General features: G+C 33.0%; 1 protein-coding gene across 1 annotated transcript; it reads left to right on the forward strand.

Annotated features, from left to right (window-relative positions):
- The first annotated feature begins 647 nt into the window (after positions 1 to 647).
- Positions 648 to 12567, forward strand: LOC107633634 (putative pectinesterase/pectinesterase inhibitor 40). The gene is made up of 5 exons (XM_088509674.1): positions 648 to 1538; positions 2203 to 2363; positions 2786 to 2843; positions 11710 to 11861; positions 11975 to 12567. Exons 1-5 carry the CDS (start codon positions 868 to 870, stop codon positions 12127 to 12129), a joined length of 1197 nt encoding a protein of 398 aa, XP_088365800.1. The 5' UTR covers positions 648 to 867; the 3' UTR covers positions 12130 to 12567.
- Positions 12568 to 18757: the final 6190 nt, after the last annotated feature.

An 18757-nucleotide genomic window follows, 5' to 3' on the forward strand; every position in this document is an offset into this window, starting at 1 on the left:
AACTCTGCTTTCTTTCTCCATTTTTTGATGTTTTTTTCTTACTTTCAGTCTCTTAACTATAATTTTGGCACCTCATTTTGACACAAGTTTTAGTTGTGTAGGATTGTTGCACTACAAAAGTAAAATAATAAAATTTACAATAGAGAGCAACAAAGTTGAAAATCGAATCATATGTTTTGGGCTCAAATTTCATTCCAATCCATAGCTGCAACACTTAAACCAGGAGCCAAAATGATTAAAAGGTGTCACACAATCACACATTCCATCCTTTTAAGAGCCATTAATTTAGACAGCATTTAAAATCCATGCCACATTATGATCCTATTTGACAAAACTAATATAAATTCAAAAAGGGTCAAATTTCATGTCATCTCTGTGACATAATCTACAGAGAAATTCAGACTCAAACAACACATTTCTTTTTTTCTTTTTTAACATCAAATGCTATGCTCAACTTTACACACAAAAGCATGATATTCTTTTCTCTTTATATTTTGAGTGTGTATAAGTAAAATGAGTTCAAATACTATTTTTCTTTTTTCATTTTTCCAATAACCCAAAACCACCCTATTTATTCCCCATATTCCCATATATATAGCACCCTACACAACCACACATTCACACCCTTAACCAAAGCTTCTGCTACACCACTTTTATTTTTCCTCTTAAGCTCTTTACAATGAACAACCTCAAAAAATCACCATGTTTTCCCTTAATACCAATCCTATCCATGATTTTTGCACTGATCCTTTTAGCAACACATCTCAATTATTTAATTGAAGCCCCAAATTTCAAATCAACAACACAAGAAGAAGGGAAAAAACATCTCCATTTCCAAAACCATATCCAATTAGTAGCACATTCAAAATGCAAAGGACACTCTACCCTGATCTCTGTGTCTCAACCTTATCCACATTCCCAAACCTTGAAACAAAAGCAATGCCACAAATAATCTCCAAAGTAGTCAACCACACAGTCCATGAAGTCAAATCTTCATCCAACAACTGCACCACCACAATCAAGAATCTCCAAAACACTCTCAACACAAATGAGAAAAGAGCCTTAGATGATTGTCTCAAACTCTTTGATGACACCATAGTAGAACTCAACACCACCATTCTTGATCTCTCAAAAAATCCATCATCATCATCATCTTCCAACCAAGATTTGGAAACTCTACTAAGTGGGGCAATGACAAATTTGTACACTTGTCTTGATGGTTTCTCACAAAGCAAAAATGGGAATGCTGTGAGAGGGTTGATAGAGGAGAAAGTGATTGAGATATCACATCATGTTAGTAACTCATTGGCAATGTTGAAGAAAGTGAAGACAAGTTTGAAGAAAGAACAAGTGTTTGCTGAATATGGAAAAATGAAGAAAGGGTTCCCTTCATGGGTTTCTGCTAAGGATAGGAAGCTTCTAGAAGGTGGAAATGTGAATGAAACTAAGATTGATGTTGTTGTGGCTAAAGATGGTTCTGGAAATTTTACTACTATTGGTGAAGCTGTAGCTATGGCTCCTAATTCTAGCACAACCAGGTATATATTATATTATTAAAATCATTTTATACTAAATTTAAAGAAAACCATTCATACCTTTCACTCATTGCATTACATTTTCAGCAAAATCTCATATGAGTGATCATTTATAAGAGCTTGGAAGCTGTATTAGCTAAGAAAAATGCTAATTGTATTTATTTTATTTAATATATTGAATTAGCACATTTTTTTTAGTTTTGAATAATGAAATGGTATGAAACAAAATTAATACAAACAACACATTGCATCAGTTAGATTGACCTTAAAAATTAACAGTCCTTCTTTTATAAGAATTTGTTGGACTCTACTTAATATGTAAGAATAATGCACTTACTTTTCTTACAGTAGTAAAATTTACTAATATTCGTTTTAAAGAATTAAAGTAATAAAAAATTTAACCACCTTTTTTTTTCCCCAAATAACAGAATATATTTTTTTGTCAGAATAACAGAAGTTTATTTAGTATATAGCATAAGATGAATCTAGCCTAATATATTTTTATCTCAAAGTGCAAAAAGAACAGTACTCGTTATATATTAGTAGCTGATAAAGTTGTTCATTTAATTTGTCCTCACACTTATTATGATAAGTGTGATAATAATGCCTTGTTAGCATGTTATGAATTAGTTAAGTTGTTAATTACTATGTATGATTAAATATATAGGTTTGTGATATACATAAAAAGTGGAGCATACTTCGAGAATGTGGAAGTAATTAGAAAGAAGACTAGTTTGATGTTTATTGGAGATGGCATTGGAAGGACCATTATCAAGGCAAGTAGGAATGTTGTCGATGGCTGGACCACTTTTCAATCAGCTACTGTTGGTAACCATTTTTCTCCTTTGATTTCTTCTACTTATTAATTATTTCAGTTTTTTATTATTTTTTTGTAGAGTGAAGTATTAAAAATATTTACTAAAGATTAATAATTTGCGTGATGGTAAAATATTTCTAGCTTTTCTTTAAAAAATGTTAGTTACAAAAATAAATTAATTATTCTATTAATTTCTATAATTTTACTTTTCATAAAGATCCGCAATAGGAGCAGGATAAGAGCTAAGCACTCTCCTTTATTGATCATCTCCATTCGGATTTGCCACATTGGCATTAACAGTATTATTATTATCCATAGTGGACTCTGCAGTCTTATAAAGTCTTGCTTGTTGTAAACGTCGTCTACAAGTCCTTTCAGGTTCAGGATCAAAGTCTAACAGAGGTTTCTTGTCCCTGTTCCTACTCATAAACAGACAAAAGACAAGAAAAGATGGAATTCTCTACGTCAGAGTGCAGAGAACTCCCAGTGAGGTAACCTATGTAAAATAATAAAATAAAAATAATAAATAAATAAAATAAAAAAATAAAAAATATTAAAGAAAAAGAAAAAAAATTTAAATAAAATGAAAACTAAAATGTCTAATCTAAGCAATCAAACAACTGATAGTTGTTAATCACTACCAATCCCCAGCAACGGCGCCAAAAACTTGATGCAGTGTTTATAACCCATAAACTAACCGACAAGTGCATCGGGTCGTACCAAGTAATACCTCACGTGAAAAAAATATGCTAATTAATTAATTAATTGCCTTCTCAACAAATAGAACTTCCTCCATCCACATGTTAGACAAACAATTTAAAAACTAATGGTTATTCATAATTCGGATGACTTCTCAAGTAAAAATATTTTTATATAGAATAAAAATCGTTAAATAATTTAATATATAACTAAATAATTCAATATCATAAGTATTAACATCTTAACTATTATATTATATAGCCAATGAGTAATAGCTCAAATGGCATAGTCTTCCCATACTCAATTAAGAGGTTGTGGGTTCGAGTCTCATATCTTTGGTAAAAAAAATAAATTATTATATTATATAAAATTATTTTATGTGGGGTTTTGATCAATTTGTTGAGCCGAGTTTCAAGGCTGACGGTTGCTACTTACTACGACAATGTATTTTAATGGGACCAGCAACTCAATTGATCACTAATTACCACTTCATATTTTGAAAGCTCTTTTTTTTTTTTTTGGTACTTTAACGGGGCTAGCCGCCCAAAACACAAAAAAACAATTACACAACTATTCTGCGGAGAAGTGAAACTCCTCTAGCATCATCATATAAGATTTGAGCTAATTCTCTAACTGGTTGATCAATAAATCTGTATCCCAAGCCAATCTTCAAACTCTGTTTAGACATCCAGTCAGCAGCTCTATTTCCTTCTCTATATGTGTGGGTACATCTTAACTACCAATCTCTTCTCATTAACTCCTCAATACTTCTGATTAAAGGATTAGGATGATCTTTCCTCCCTTCTCCTTTGTGAAGTACCTCCAAGGCTGATTGGGAATCCATTTCTAAAATCACTTTTCTAAACCCCAAATCCCAGGCAGTTCGAAGTCCTTGGAGAGCTCCCCACAGTTCAGCTTGGAATGCTGAGCATCTTCCGATATTCATTTGAAACCCTGCCATCCATCGGCCCAATTCATCTCTGCACACTCCTCCACAACCAGCTTCTCCTTCACCTTCCATTGCTGCCCCATCTGTATTGACTTTAATCCAGCCAGTCGGAGGTGGGATCAGGCGATGTGTTGCTCCCTCTTGTTTCGGGTAAGAGTCCTCCCTCTCCTGTCCTGAAATGCTTCTTTCATCTTTTTCACATATTCTCTTATGAAGTTTGCTGGGTCTAGAGGCCTTTTTCTTGGAGGGTTAAAATTTTTTGATTTCTCCATTTCCACAGCCACCAACAGGTTGTGATGAAGATGGATTGCCAGCATTCTTGTTCTTGGACGTCCAGATTAGATGAAAGATTCCACCTTATCCAGAGATCGAAGGGAGCTCTGAAGAAATTTTGGAGATGCGACGGATGAATTAGTTTAACCCAGACTCTTGAAGCTACTCCACAATCGCGAAGCACATGAGCAAGGGTTTCCTGTGTGCCATTACATCTATGACAATCAGGTACAGTGCCAAGAAACTTACTCCTTCTGCTAGCTGTTAAGAGCTTTTTATGAACTGTTTGTCAAAGAAATGTCTTCAACTTTTGGGGTCCTTGCCATGTCCATATAATACTCCACACTTGATCCTGGACATTGTTTTGATTAATTAGACTTTTATATGCACTTTTGATCGAAAAGTTCCCATTCTGAGTTAGATTCCAAATTATTCTATCCGCACCCAAAGAAACGTGAGGAGGAGGGATTGCATTGATTTTCCTGAGGATTTCTTGTGGGAGAAATTGTTGTATGAGCTCCAGATTCCAATTACCATCCTGAGAAATTTATTCTTTTACTCTCCGGTTCAGCTGATTCTCATCCACCTGAGTCGTAGCTTTCAAAACCAGAGACTGTTCCCCTTTAACCCATGCGTCTCTCCAGAAACAAATGTGCTCCCCATTACCTATAGAGTAGCTTAGATTTTTCTTGACATCTTCTGCCACTGTACACATATTTTTCCAGAACTGTGAATCCGACGATTTGCTATCCATCTCATATAGAATACTCTGATCCCGCCCATATCTTGAATATAAGACTTCAGCCCAAAGAGATTCAGGTTCTGTGATCAATCTCCAAGCGTTTTTCATTTGAAAAGCTCTATTCATTAATTCCAAATTTTTGAAACCTAAGCCCCCTTGGTCCTTAGGCTTACATATGACCTCCCAACTTACCGCATGTATTTTTCTTTGATTATCTCCTTCTCCCTAAATGAAACGTCTTTGAACCTTTTCAACTTCCTTGCAAATTCCTTTAGGGACCCACGAGTGCATCATGTCAAAATTTAAGGTTGGGCTAATAACTGCTTGTGCCAGTGTAACTCTTCTTGCAAAGGTCAAGCAATCTGCTTTCCACCCACTGAGTTTTCTTTTCACTCTCTCTATAGTACTTTTGAAGTTCTCCTTTTTCTTCTTTCCGTTGGTGATTAAAGCCCCTAAGTATCTCCCCAGACAAACTGTTTCATGAACCCATTGAACTGCATTATGCTTAGTTTAGTGTTCTGGTCAACATTTTTGGAAAAAGTAATAGAGGTCTTCGCTGGATTTATTTTTAGCCCCGATGCCTCGCAAAACTTGTTCAGTATGCTTTGGATCATCTTCATCTGCTCAATAGAGGCTTCTGCAAACAGAAGCAAGTCGTCCGCGAACAAAAAATGGGCTATGTACGGCCCATTTCTCCCTGCTGTCATTTGTTTCCAATCCTTAACAGTCACAGCATCTTCTATGATTTGAGATAGCTTGTTCATAGCAATCACAAAGAGATAGGGGAAATGGGATCCCCCTGTCGTAGTCCCCTCTTGGGAACAAATTCATCTGTTTTACATCCATTCCACAAAATCTGGTAGGAAATCGTAGATACACAATTCATGATAACATTTTGAACGCGCCCTGTAACTCCAAATTCCTCCAAGCTCTCCCTAATGAAGCTCCAATCCAACCTGTCATAAGCCTTTTCAAAATCTATTTTGATAGCCATATATTTCCTTTTTCCTTTCATCTTCTTCATTTTGTGCATCATTTCCTTTGCAATTATTATATTATCATGTATCATCCTTCCCGGGACAAAGCTCGATTGATACGGAGCAATTCTTTGAGCTAGGATCGGCTTCAGTTTAGCAACCAGCATCTTAGAAATGCCTTTATAGATTACATTGCATAATGCAATGGGTCTAAATTGCGTTATAAATTCAGGCTGATCCTTCTTGGGGATTAACACTATTAAAGTTCGGTTCATGTCCTTGATTCCTTGAGGATTTCTCCAAAGGGTTTCAATATAGGAACAAACCGAATCACCAACTATCCTCCAATTTTCTTTGAAAAAAATGGCTGGAAATTCGTCTTCCCCCGGGGCCTTTAAGTCACCAATGCCAAAAATTGCTCTCTTAATATCAGAGTGGTTTGGGGCAGCTTGTAATTTTCTATGTTCTTGAAAGTTGAGGCTTGGGTAAGTCGTATTTGTGAGTATGAAGGGGCCAGTGATGTCCTTTTCATAGAGCTCTTTGAAAAAATTAGTGGTCATATTCCTGACTTCTTCCATATTCTTCCTGGCAAATCAGATTATAAACAAAGGTAAAAGCGTCTCGTGTAGTCTCTGCAATACCGTCAGCAATATCAGCTTGGCCACCACCAGCATGAGGGGTGGTTTTGTGAGGGGAGGAGCGTCTCGTCCACACTCACCGAGAGAAACGATCGGAGGTGATGGGGAGTCATCTACAAGGAATACAAAGAAAAGTAAGAGACTGGAAGAAGGTGGGGAGTTTACTGGAAGTACAGCTATAGTCCCCAGAGTGGAAGAATGGATGGAAGAGGAAGTTGGTAACGGAGGAGGGGAACCTCTTATTCAGGAGGCTGCTAGCACAGATCTAAATGCGCAAGAGAATACAAAGAAAGTTTCTTTTGCTACTGTGGTTAGAAGTGGAGGAAAAGGGAGGTCAGAAGAGGATGGAAATAAAGCTAATAGCAAGGATAAAAATGCTACCCCTGAAGAGAAGGAGGAAGAAGAAGATATCTCTATTCAGAAACTGCCAAACGGCCTCTATAACGTAGTGATCCCTGAAGGAGTGAAGAGCGAGCTCAGGAAGGACTGGTGGGAAACCCTCATTGTTAAACTCCTTGGAAGGAAGATCTCTCTATCTGCCTTACAGAGAAAACTGCAAGCGATGTGGGGAAGAATGGGATCTATAGAAGTGATAAACATAGGAAATGAGTTCTTCCTTGTTAAATTTTTTAACTCGGAAGATCTTGACTTTGCGATAATGGAGGGACCATGGAAGATTTTGGATCACTACCTCACCATTCGGCTATGGAAGCCGGATTTTAATCCGGCTGAGGCCACCATAGATAACATAGCAGTTTGGATAAGGCTTCCTGATCTTGCTATAGAATATTATCATAGGGCAATCCTTGAGAAGATAGGAGGCATTGCGGGTCGCACGATTAAAGTGGACTCTAATACTGCTCAGATAAGCCGAGGGAAGTTTGCGCGTATTTGTGTAGAGGTTGAGCTGGACAAGCCCTTGGTTTCTCAATATCTAATCAATGGAGGACCGCATAAGATAGAGTATGAAGGATTGCACCAGGTCTGCTTTGGTTGTGGGCGTATAGGGCATGAAAAGAACCAATGTCCAGTAGCTCAAAGTGGGAATGGAGCTGCACAGAACCAGCAGAATTCAAAACCAAACCAGAATCCAATTCAGAATTCAGCGTTGGAGGTAGAAGGTGAGGGCAGAATGGTCAACAAAGACAATGGAAAGGGTAAAAATGTCATTGAGCAGACATAGGAGAATTATGGGCCTTGGATGCTAGTTCAGAAAAGTGTACGTGGCAGGAGGAGCGTGAAATCAGGGGAAGGAATGCAAAATGGCGAGGGAAGAAAAGAAAAAGGGAAAGAGGATAGTACAGTACAATCATCCCGTTTTGCAATTCTGCAAGCAAATAACGAGGAAAGCCACGATCCTACCAATCATGAGCAGTCAGGTAATGACGCTAATAAAGACAAAACAACTGAAAGCTTTCAGGGAGGCAAAAAGACACACAAACCTAATGTTAATGCCAAAAACATACCTTTAGCTATACACACAGCCCAAAAAAGCCATAACTCTGGCCCAAACCCACAAGCTCCACCTGCCCAAGACTGCCAACAACCTGCAACAATTAAAAAAGGAACCAACCCTAGCCCAAATCAACAAATGAACATAGACCAAAATTACATGTCTACACAAAATAATAACATCAAAGCCCCAATAGACCAAAACCACCGTATGGATATAGAAAACACAAGGCCTAATCCAGAAAATTGGAAGGAGCCAGACCCCATAAGTCCAACCCTCTCCCTGGAAGTTCCTAATACCTTCCAGGATATGGAAGGAGTGGAAGAACCCCCAGACCCAGAGCCAAAGCCCCCTGATTTCAGTCCTATGAATTCAAAAGAATTAAGCAGAGCAGTGGAAGCATATGAGCAACCCATTATGGTGGTACAAGATGGAAATGGAGAAAGCTTTCCCCTTCAGGGGGATGAAATGCAATGTTCATAGAAGGGCTTAGGCCCAGTGATTACCCTGATGGGTGAACTTGATACGTAGTGAGTACAAAATAACTCTTAATGATGAATATTTTGGCGTGGAACATAAGAGGAGTTGCGAATGATGCTACCATTCAAACTCTAAAGGAACTTAGAAGGCAACATAAACCAGACATAACTCTTCTCTTTGAAACCAGATGCAGTGGGGCTAGAGCTTTGGAGGTAATATCTACTCTTGGTTTTAAATTTTATTTTATTGAAGAAGCTAATGGTTTCTCGGGTGGCATATGGGCCTTGTGGGAGAATAGTAATTTGAAGATGCAAGTTATAGAGAAATTTAATCAGTGCATTCACCTTAAAATTGAATATTCAGGGGAAAAGGTTTGGACTTTATCAGCTGTTTACGCAAGTCCGCAGGAGAATTTAAGAAAAATATTTTTTGAAAATTTAAAAGACTTCTCCAAGAGAAATAAGGACCCTTGGATGCTTATAGGTGATTTTAATGAAATTAAAAATGAGGGAGAAAAAAAAGGGGGTAGACAAGTTGATATGCATGCCTGCAGGAGGTTTAGGGATTGGATGGATGACTGCAAGCTCTTGGACCTTGGATTTGTTGGTACAAGATTTACTTGGAAAGGCGGACAAAGGGTGGGATTAGATAGAGTTTTCAAGAGGCTGGATAGAGCTATATCAACCTCTAGTTGGAGGACTCTCTTTGGTGATGCAAGAATTGAAGTTCTTCCGAGGGTCAATTCGGACCATCACCCCCTCTTGGCCGTCCTCAGACCAGAACAATTTGATGGTGGGGAAAAGCCTTTCCGTTTTGAGGCGATGTGGAGTATCCACCCTGATTTCTTTCAGTTCATTAGTGGAAGTTGGGACAGAAAGCGTTGGCTACCGGGAGCTTTGAAGGAGTTAGCGGTGAACTTAAAAAGGTGGAACAGGAATGTTTTTGGTAATGTTTTCAGAAAGAAAAGGGGGATCTTGAACAGACTGAGAGGAATTCAAAGAGCAACAGATTATGGGAGGAATCCTTTTCTTGAGGAATTAGAGAAGCGGCTGGTAGCAGAGCTCACCGAAATCCTGAATCACGAAGAGATTTTATGGATGCAAAAATCCCGCCAGCAATAGTTTGTCGAAGGAGACAGAAACACGAGATATTTTGAAAGCTCTATGGCAAAAGATAAGAGATTTGGGGCCGTCGGGGTATGCAAAAGATAGAGAGTTCTGGACCCAAACAAGCAAAAAATAATTAAAAACGTGCACTAAGAAAACAACAACTGTTCCAACAACTAATGGCTTCCCATTTAATACCCAACACATTAATATCATAGGCCCATTGTGTTTAACGCTAACCACACTCGGATGGAAAATGGAGGTGAAAACAAGGGAGATCTTTGTATTATAATTATTATTTCTTTTTTCCTTTCTAAATTAGTAAATTTTCATCCTTAACGAGCAAAATAAGAGGACACATTTGAGATTTGAAAATAGATTGATGGGCCATCTGGATCATCTAGAATTTAATGAGGTGGCCCATAAGCGTTGCTGCGTTGGTGAGCAATTTAAGAGTTTTTGGAACACTCGTTTGTTTGGTAATGTGGGCCGTATTTATAAGGGCCAAATGTGAATTAAAAGCTATGCACAAGCCAGGTGTCAATGATTCATTGGCACAAGTAGAGGACCAAGACAACATTATAGAGTGTAGCTTATCATTTGGCAACTGAGTATCTGTCGCGACCCCTACAATATAGCAACTTAAAAGATCCATTTTACTGTGCATGGTATGGTGGAGAGTTCAAATCAGAAAATGAAGAATTCTTTTCTATAATAACAATTCAAATTTCTTAATCTTTGTAAATCTATTATTTTGTTAGTTGATTATTTGTAAAATAAAAATAATTTAATTTTCTAAAAACACTGTTACTTTTTTTTATATATCTCAATTGAACAAGTGATATTTAGGTTTATTTATTAAAAATTCGATTGACCAATTTTGTAATGATCGTTAATAAAAAAATCTTGCGGTTTGGATTGTCCGTCTTTTTTTTTTTTTTTGGTCGAAGGGAGGCCAAAAGCCACAATAGAAAAAGCACAAATTTAGTGCAACTCTTTTTTTAGAGAGTAATATTATATATCCAAATCTTTTTATGAATTAAGTCTAATCAAATTAAATAATAAAATTTAAAATAATATTAGTTATAACTAATTTTTATTATGTTAGACTAACTTAATTGAAATTGATTAATAAAAAAATTTATTTGTATAATTTTTTATTTTTTTTTTAGATTGACCTTTTTTTTTGTTGATATATTAGACAGCTCCCAATTCTAGGCATTACCCACTCACATACACTACACTCACACACACAATTCAAGTTCTATCACACCTAACTACAGCTGGGAATCGAACCTGAGATGTGGCTATATGAGGCTAACAAATAGACCATCGGTACAAAGTCTCGCCACGATTGACCCGTTTAAGCCGGTGAATTGTAGAATTCTAGAATGACGATCTAACCCAATTAAGAATTATGAGTGAGCTTGAATGGGTTAGAATTGTAGTGGTGAAATTGCTTGCCTAACCACAAGTGCTGCTTGTTGGGCTTGGAGTGTTTGTGTGATGAAAAACTTGGACCGGAAAAGAAGGGGCAAAGAAATTATTGTTTACAAGGCCAACCCAAAATAAGAAGTCCATCAACTGAATTAAGAGATTTTACACCACTTTCTATGATTTCATTATAACTGCAAAAGAATAAAAGAAACATCTTGTTCTTTCTTCAACAAATATCAAGGCCATGTAAACTCGCCATATGTCGTGTACCTAAAGGTGTGGTCACCATTATTTATCTATATTGAGCTCTTATGATTTTTGCAAACATGTAGATATGAATAAAAACCTTTAAAAGATAATTAAAGATATCTTTGGTACTAAGACAAAGATACTAGTAGTCTTGAATTTTTCTTGTGTGATGCTTCTGTTAAAATGCTGCAAGGGATATTGCCATTTTGACAAGTACTAATAACGTTGTTTTGTTCTATTGTGTTTTTGGGTGTTGTTTTGTCCCTTCATTTGAATCAAAGGCTTCGGTTTCTATATGTGATGAGGTTCTAAAAATACCATCTCTTTATATTCTGACTCAACGTTATGATTTAGGTTCAAACACATCAAAAGGCCCAATCTAAAGATTGGCCTTCACCGCTTATCGACTTCTTTAGAAAAGGTCGGATTCAACACAGACTCCACTCCAAAGAAGTTGGGCTCGAAGGATAGCTGGCAGATAAAGGGACGGTTATCCATCTTAAAAGGTGAAACTACTCTAACGGTGGTTATTGGTTCATCACTATAAATACACTGACACCCTCAGATATCTCTAAGTTCCAATATTCTCTAAACCTACTAAAACCCGTTGCTGACTTAGGCATCGGAGTGTCTTTGCAGGTACCACCCTCCGTTCTCTCACAAATACTAGTCGGACGGCAGCTTTCGGACACTAGGCAAGACAGAGACCACCTCCTCTTGACGTTTGGGCCAATTTCTCAAACCCAATCCACCTATCTCAGGTTACCCTCGTAACACCATCAACACCTTTTTTATTTTGGTTAAATTTATAATTTATAATTTTTTTTATTTTCTTTTGTAAATTACTTACTACTATACTTACCATAAGCTACAATTTGTACCACTGATTTTTGAGATATGTGTCTGCAAATGAATATAGTAAACTACTCAGTAAATACAACGAAAATGAGTTTGATATTCTTACATATTTTTCTTAACAAAAAATTACAATTTTAGGTAGAACCGTAGAAGTCTAATTCTAAAAGTTATATACTTGCTTAACTCAAAATCGTTGACCCATCTCTCTAGGTGGATAGACTTTTTATTTGGGGGGAATGAAGCGTACGCAGTGATCATTAATTCATTGTATGCTTCTTTAACAGGCACACTTAATTTAAGTAATTAACAATGATTGTGGCCCACTCATCATAGTCTATTGTTTATGTATTCTTGATGTCTGATTTATAATATTTACAAAGTATTATTGTTAAAACACAATTCAGTCACTAAAATTGACAAACGTTGTGAAAAAAAAAAAAAAAAAACTTGCTTTGTTGACTAGTATAGCAAGCCAATCTTTTTTTTTTTGGTATTAAAAATATAAATCTTAACGGAAAACATTTTCTATACAATGGCGGTCGAATTTTTTTCCCCTCTTCGGTTTGAGAGACTATTATATATAATTATATGGAGGGGTGTTAAGAAGTCAGTAATTTTTGTGATTTGTAGCTATCAAATAGTCATCAATGATAATTTTAATAGTATAAAATTTGTGTAAAATTTTATCTAATAATTCACTTTTTTTAACTAGTTACATACTAGTCAAAATTTAATAAAATTGTTGTCCTAAACTTTTCCAATTATATATATTAGCAAAGTTGGGGGCTTCATTAGTTCATTGGAAGTATGAAGAGTGACAAAATGATGAGCTTTGAAAAAATGAGTTGCGTGATTATTGCATTGTCCATCTTATCCATCAATTCACGTGCTTACATGCATGATGCATGAATCTCTCATAAGAACATAAGATATTATATAAATTATCAATTTAGAATTTAGTAAGAACCTAAGATAAAATTATTAATAATAAAAAATTATTTTAATAAATATAAAATAAATTTATTAAAAACTTAAATTTTATATTTTTTATAATTTTTTTAATTAATAACTTAATTACGTGTTTTTAAAATATATATTAACTGAATTTTACAATTAAAAAATATTATATATATATATTGTGTATTTATTTTTATATCTTTTATTTTTTTTTAAAAATAATTAATAGAAATAAAAAATTAAAAAAATATTTTTTATATCATAAAAAAGTATTCATAAAAAAAGTTTTAAATACTTTTTTTTTATATTAAAATACTCCTAGCAGTTATATATCTTATGTATGCGTGCTAAAGGTCAGAAAGTGTCATTGTAAGAGTTAAGTTTTAAAGTGGTCTATGAAATTAGTGATATGTATTAAAATTGTCTACTATGGTAGTTCTTGATCCATTTTTTGTTAACGGCGTGCTAACGTGGCTTGATGATGTAAATCATTAGCAACACGTGTCACTTCATAGTTTAGTCAAATATGATGACGGGTTGGTCAATAATACATGGCATGTTGACGTAGACGAGTGTGCCATGTGTCACAATACTATTTGGTCATGTGTCAGCTTGTGTTATGTATCGCAATATTATTTGTCCACATGTCATGTACTATATCATCATTATATATAGATGCACCAAATTGGTCCCTAACTTTGCATTGTGCGACTCATTTTCGTCTCTGAAATTGAATATCGTGCACCAAATTAGTCCATTCACTGATTTTTTTTTAAATTCAAAATTCTCAATATTTTTTAATGCATTCATTTTAATTCTATTTTTTTTCACATGTCATTAAATGCAAGTGCTTTTATAAAATATTTTTAAGATTTTAGTTTTTTTTTTTTTGTGACTATTAAGATTTTAGTTTTAATTATACTATTTTTTCTATAATAACTTAACATTGATAAATTTTATATATATAATTATGTTATTTTAAAAAAGATATGATTGATTAAACACATTTTTTATTTTCATAAAAAATACGCAAATTTTTAACTATAAATCAAGAATCAAAATACACAATTTTTTACAATTTCTATAAAATATATGTTTTTTGGGCTTTAAAAAAATATTTTAAAATCAATCATATAATTCTTTTATTAAATAACATAATAATTGTTACGAGACGTCCCTCAAACGGGTTGTGTGTAAATAGGCTAGATGAAAGAGGTCAAAGATGATGGTAAGATTGTTTAAAGTGCTTTCACGTCAACTCCAAGACGGCAATTGAAGATAGGTAAGAGACTTTAATACCTAAGTCAGCAAGAGTTTAAGTTGATTTATGTGAGAATTTAATTAGTTGAATAATACCTGAGTTTGTTGGGATATTTATAGAAAAGGGTAATAACTTAGGAACTCTGCTAGGGAGACAATGAGGAATCTTGACAATGCGTGCAATGGGTTTTAAATTTGGTCCAATACACGAAAAAAATCCAAACAGTTATTTCAAAAAATTAACCATCTCAACCCTAATTTATCAATAGAATTTACCCAAACACCCTTTCCCCCAACTATCTGCTACCCCATCCTCATCAATCATCCCACCTCTTCGGCGTTAAAAGTTCCTCACCGACTATCAAACAACCATCCACGTAGTTATTAAAATAATCATTCGGTTACCTAGTGAAATGACCATCTAGCATTTGTTAATTATATATACTTAAACTGAATCGAACAAAATAACCATTCAATTAAGAATTAAAATAACCATCTATATACCTAGTGAATTGAACATCCAATGATAATATAAGACGAAAAAATAATTAATTAGGATCAGTGTCGAAGGCAGCAATCATGGCGATGCAATCATCATATGAACTTTCAAGACCAAGCCGCTGCAACATCCGTTGCAAATCCTTCGGGGTGATACCTGACCATGACGATGAAGCCTTTGTGTTCTCCTTCTCCCACACGAACATCTCAAAAGCTTTCCTGAGATCATCATCGTTGTTGATGGTCATGAGCGCGTCAACATGGTCTCCGGGATCTGGGAACAGCGGCGAGTCTTGGGATGGAACGGAGGTTGAGAGATTATAGTTAAATTAGAAGTAACCGTATATTTAAATGCTAATTTTAAGTTTTTAAATTTTAAATTTTAAAATTAAATAATTAATTAAGAATCTGATATTTAATTTTTTTTTTAAATTTATTTTACATATTATACACTAATATTATTGTCTCTCCATACTTTCTCATAACTTAATTATCTTAATTGATGATATTTTTTGAAGTGAGTGTGTAATTTCTTTCCTTGTTGCATGAGAAGTTAATTATCTCAGGTCGCCTAGTTTTTAGCATTAAACTATTATGGAAAAGAATTGCATGATTAAAACTAAAATCCTATTTATCAAAAGTATTTGTATTTATATATAATTAAAATTAGTATATTTAAAGGAATTTTTATTTTAATAAATAAAATAATTATAATAATTACTGAAATAAATAATTTAAAAAATATTTACCAAAATAAATGTCCCTCTCTATCTCGTTTACATTGTAAATGAGATAATTTTGCATGTATTTCGTTTACAGTGTAAACGAGATATATGTAGTTTTTTAATTTTCGTAAACGAGATATATCTATTTATAAATAATTAAATATAATTTTTGAAAATAATAAAAAAATATTAATAATTTAAATTGGACAAAACTCTTAAAAATGAAACGTTTCAAATAATAAAGAAGATTGACGATTTTAAATAATAGGAAAGATAAACCGTCCATTTTAAATGATAGGAAAGATGGACTGTCTATTGAAAATAAACACGTCAACACATTTACGTGAAAGCACATAAGTGCACCATTAAACTGCCTATTATTAATACGATTACCTTTTTTCTTAACTACCACTATTAATACTATTGTTTCTAACTGACAAAATTTTTAAATTTTTATGTACTCTCTTGAGTATTAATTTTTAAATTTAAATTATATATATTTTAAATTTTGTTTATTGCATAGGAGTACATAAAAATTTGAAATATAATTTAAATATAATTATATTTCAAATTTTGTTTGTTGTATAGGAGTATATAAAAAATTTAAATATATTTAAATTTTGTCTGTTGCATGGGAATATATTTAAAAGATGAGAAGCATGAAGTTGATGCACGATAAATAAAATAGAAAAAATGAGAAGAGAATTGAAACGATTATCTCCCACTCTTTCTCTGTTTTATTTATTCTCATCAACCTCTTTCGTGACAATTGGCAAACCTCTCCTAACGATTGGTAAACCGTTATCTCATATTCTTCTTCTATTTTATTTATCCCCATCAACATCTCCTAACAATTGGCAAACAGTTATTTCTCACTCTTTCTCTGTTTTATTTATCTCCCTAACACACAATTAAAACGATAATCTCCAAATTATTTTTCTATTTTATTTATCTATCATCACGCTTCTCATTTTTCACTTTTTTGGGATGGGTACAATTACCGTATTTATTCTCATCATGGAACTTGAACATCGTATGAGTTTTTTATTTTTAAAACTTAAATCAATCCAATTCGATCTATAATTTAATCTAAAATTTTTTATATACTATTTTGAGGACTAATTGATCAAATATATCCATTTTAATATTTTTACCAACCTTTTTAAGTATTAATTGTATGCCAAAATTTTGAATTATTGATATTATTAATATTTTTTATTATTTTCAAAAAATATATTTTTATATTTACAAATACATATATCTCGTTTACAGTGTACATGTATCTCGTTTGTAAACGAGATATACGAAAATTGAAAAACAACATATATCTCATTTACACTGTAAACGAAATACATACAAAATTATCTCATTCACAAACGAGATAAGAGATGGACATTTATTTTAGTAAATATTTTTTAAATTATTTATTTCAGTAATTATTATAATTATTTTATTTATTAAAATAAAAAATCCGTATTTAAGGATATTGAGAATTTTTAATTCATTAAAAAAAATTTAGTGAATGAACTAATTAATTTGATGCACGACATTTAATTTCAAAGATTAAAATGAGTCATTTAATGTAAAGTTAATGATCAATTTAGTACATCTATAATAATGACATAATATATGACATGTGGACGAATAATGTTCCACATCAGCATGTCATGTGTTACTGATAGATCCGTTAGCATATCATTACACGTAGTCAACGAAAAATAGGTTAGAGATGAACATGATGTATTTTTGTCAATCTAAAAAATGTAATTGATATAATTGATGCAATTAGAATTTTATGGATGATTTTAGTGGACAATATCAATCTCAAAGAACACTTTAAAACTTAACTCATCGTTATAAACTGATAATCTAAAATTTAGTCAGGTATTTTGGCCAAGCCTGATTTAATTAGATTTAGATTTAATTTTAATATTTTATAATATTTATTTTAAATATTCAAATTTAATTATAAATCAATCCAAATAAATTAGGTTAATTCGATGTATAATTAATGTATATAATTTTATAAAATAAATAAAATTTAAATTTTAAAGATTAAACTTTATAAATTATATAATATTTATATACTAAAGTAACTTATTTTAAAGAAAAGATGATACTATGTAATATAAAAATATTTAATAAATTATATAATAGATGTGGCGTTAATGAATTGTTCAAATTAAGTCGAACACATACATTTAACATTTAGTTTAAAGCAATTGAGATTTGACTTAATTCATCACAGTTCAATTCGAATTATAATTAATTGGAAGGGTATTAAAAGAATCCATAGGATAAATTAAATAACTCATATAATTATTAGTCGTAGATAATATATAATTCAGCATCTTAAGCATTTCTTGACATATCTTAACAATTATATTAAGTATATACTAAAAAGTTATTATTAAATCAGATATTTATATAACATATATTAAATATAAAATATATATTAAAAATAAATTAAATAATATATATTTATATATAAATACATAAGAGTTAATTTAGTAATAATTTTTTTATAAAACAATTTATATTTTAATCTACTCACATAGAACGTCATAAGAAAAATAATAATAACAACCACTGCTGCGTCACGTATCTCTTTTAAACATACATTAATTATGACTATTATATATTATATTATGAGTAATGCTAGGAGGCCAGCAACTTTTGTGATTGGTAGCCATCAAATAGCCATCAATGATGATCTAATGGTGTGAGATTGATGTGAGTTTTCATCCAATGACTCACCTTTCTCTGCTGGCTACATGCTGGCCAAAATTCAACAAAACTGTTGGCCCCTAAACTTTTCCGTTATATTATTTAACAAATATTATTCTGTGTCAGAATATGTGTGGCTTGAATTATCAGGTATCCGCTAACGCGAAAATTTTAAATTTAAATAAATTAAAGGGAGTGAATATATCTACATGTGTCCGTCGACTATATGAGTATGCTATAAACGTGGTGAGTTTCTCACAGAAACAGCTAAGAAAACAATGTTGTTTTGCAAAGATATGTTTCATGCATAGACGTGGTCGATATTGGTTTTCAATATACCTCTCTTCTGTGACAAAATAACATATGCTATCTCGCAC

This window comes from Arachis ipaensis, chromosome B3 (genome assembly GCF_059453495.1).
Source record: "Arachis ipaensis isolate K30076 ecotype BB chromosome B3, ASM5945349v1, whole genome shotgun sequence".
NCBI classification, from domain to species: domain Eukaryota; kingdom Viridiplantae; phylum Streptophyta; class Magnoliopsida; order Fabales; family Fabaceae; genus Arachis; species Arachis ipaensis.

Coding starts and splice junctions, on each gene's coding strand:
- LOC107633634 (XM_088509674.1), top strand. CDS start 868: ATGCAAAGGACACTCTACCCTGATCTCTGTGTCTCAACCTTATCCACA. Junction 2,364..2,785: donor TTTTCAATCAGCTACTGTTG/GTAACCATTTTT, acceptor ACTCATAAACAG/ACAAAAGACAAGAAAAGATG. Junction 2,844..11,709: donor TGCAGAGAACTCCCAGTGAG/GTAACCTATGTA, acceptor GTTATGATTTAG/GTTCAAACACATCAAAAGGC.